Source organism: Fulmarus glacialis, unplaced genomic scaffold (assembly GCF_000690835.1).
Source record: "Fulmarus glacialis isolate BGI_N327 unplaced genomic scaffold, ASM69083v1 scaffold18582, whole genome shotgun sequence".
NCBI classification, from domain to species: Eukaryota; Metazoa; Chordata; class Aves; order Procellariiformes; family Procellariidae; genus Fulmarus; species Fulmarus glacialis.
Window position 1 is genome coordinate 4,793 of NW_009196113.1, and position 1,128 is coordinate 5,920.

General features: G+C 64.5%; 1 protein-coding gene across 1 annotated transcript in view; it reads left to right on the forward strand.

Moving 5' to 3' along the window:
- LOC104072595 (neurogenic locus notch homolog protein 1-like) overlaps positions 1 to 1,107 on the forward strand; it is a gene marked incomplete at both ends in the record, with an annotated part of 5,726 nt that extends 4,619 nt beyond the window's left edge. Inside the window, 3 exons of the mRNA XM_009572107.1 lie at positions 166 to 321; positions 442 to 627; positions 1,071 to 1,107. Coding sequence (XP_009570402.1) covers positions 166 to 321; positions 442 to 627; positions 1,071 to 1,107 — 379 coding nt within the window. The remainder of the gene's footprint in view (positions 1 to 165; positions 322 to 441; positions 628 to 1,070) is intronic.
- Between the last annotated feature and the right edge of the window lie 21 nt (positions 1,108 to 1,128).

Consider the following 1,128-nt stretch of genomic DNA (forward strand, 5'->3'; position numbering starts at 1 on the left):
GAGTGCCCCCATGGCCGCACAGGTGAGGCCCCGTCCCATCTTGCCCCCTGCTCGCAGTGCAGGGTGGCAGTTCCCCGCATGTCCCCCGGCTCCTAGCTGAGGTCTTGGTGCATGATGACTTGTGTGCCCATCACCCTTGATGTGCGCCTGCCTTTTGCTGCGCAGGTTTGTTGTGCCACCTCGATGATGCCTGCATCAGCAACCCCTGCAACGAGGGCTCCAACTGCGACACCAACCCCGTCAACGGCAAAGCCATCTGCACGTGTCCTTCGGGGTACATGGGGCCGGCCTGCAACCAGGACGTGGACGAGTGCTCGCTGGGTGAGCACCAGGGCTGAGCTCGCACGGGCGGCCAAGGAGCAGCTGGGGAAAGCGCCGGTGCAGCCAGGAGCTCGCGTGCAGCCGGGAGCGTGTCCTGTGAACTGCGCTTGTGTGTTGCAGGAGCCAACCCTTGCGAGCACGCAGGGAAATGCATCAACACCCAGGGGTCCTTCCAGTGCCAGTGCCTGCAGGGCTACTCGGGCCCTCGCTGCGAGATCGATGTCAATGAGTGCCTCTCCAACCCCTGCCAGAACGATGCCACCTGCCTGGACCAGATTGGGGAGTTCCAGTGCATCTGCATGCCCGGTGGGTGGGCGGCCCTGCAGACCCCTACCCCGGTGCTGGGTGCGGGCGGCGGGAGGGCTCCGGATGCCCCTGAGCTTCAGCTCGGTGTTGGTTTGGGTGAGGATCCACGGGAGGCATGTGTGCCTGGGGACAGCACCGAAAAGAAAGAGCTGCCATCTCCTGCAGCGGTGGGGGGACGGGAGGTGAGAGTTGGGCACCATCAGCCCTGCTCTGGACTCCTCCTCTTCCCGACCTTGCTGGCTTGGATAAAGCCCAGGGCAGGGAGATCTGGGGTGGACATCCACGGAGCAGCTTGTGCATCAGGTCCCACCACCTGTAGCACAGCTCCTGAGCTGCCTTTGTAAAGACGGGGGGACCAAATGTGCCCTGGTGTAACCTGCCCGTCCTGAGCGTTGTGCCGGCCCCGTGCCGTGGTGCTGACGGTGCGCCGGGTCTCTCCGCAGGTTACGAGGGGGTTTACTGCGAGATCAACACGGACGAGTGCGCCAGCAGCCCCTGCCT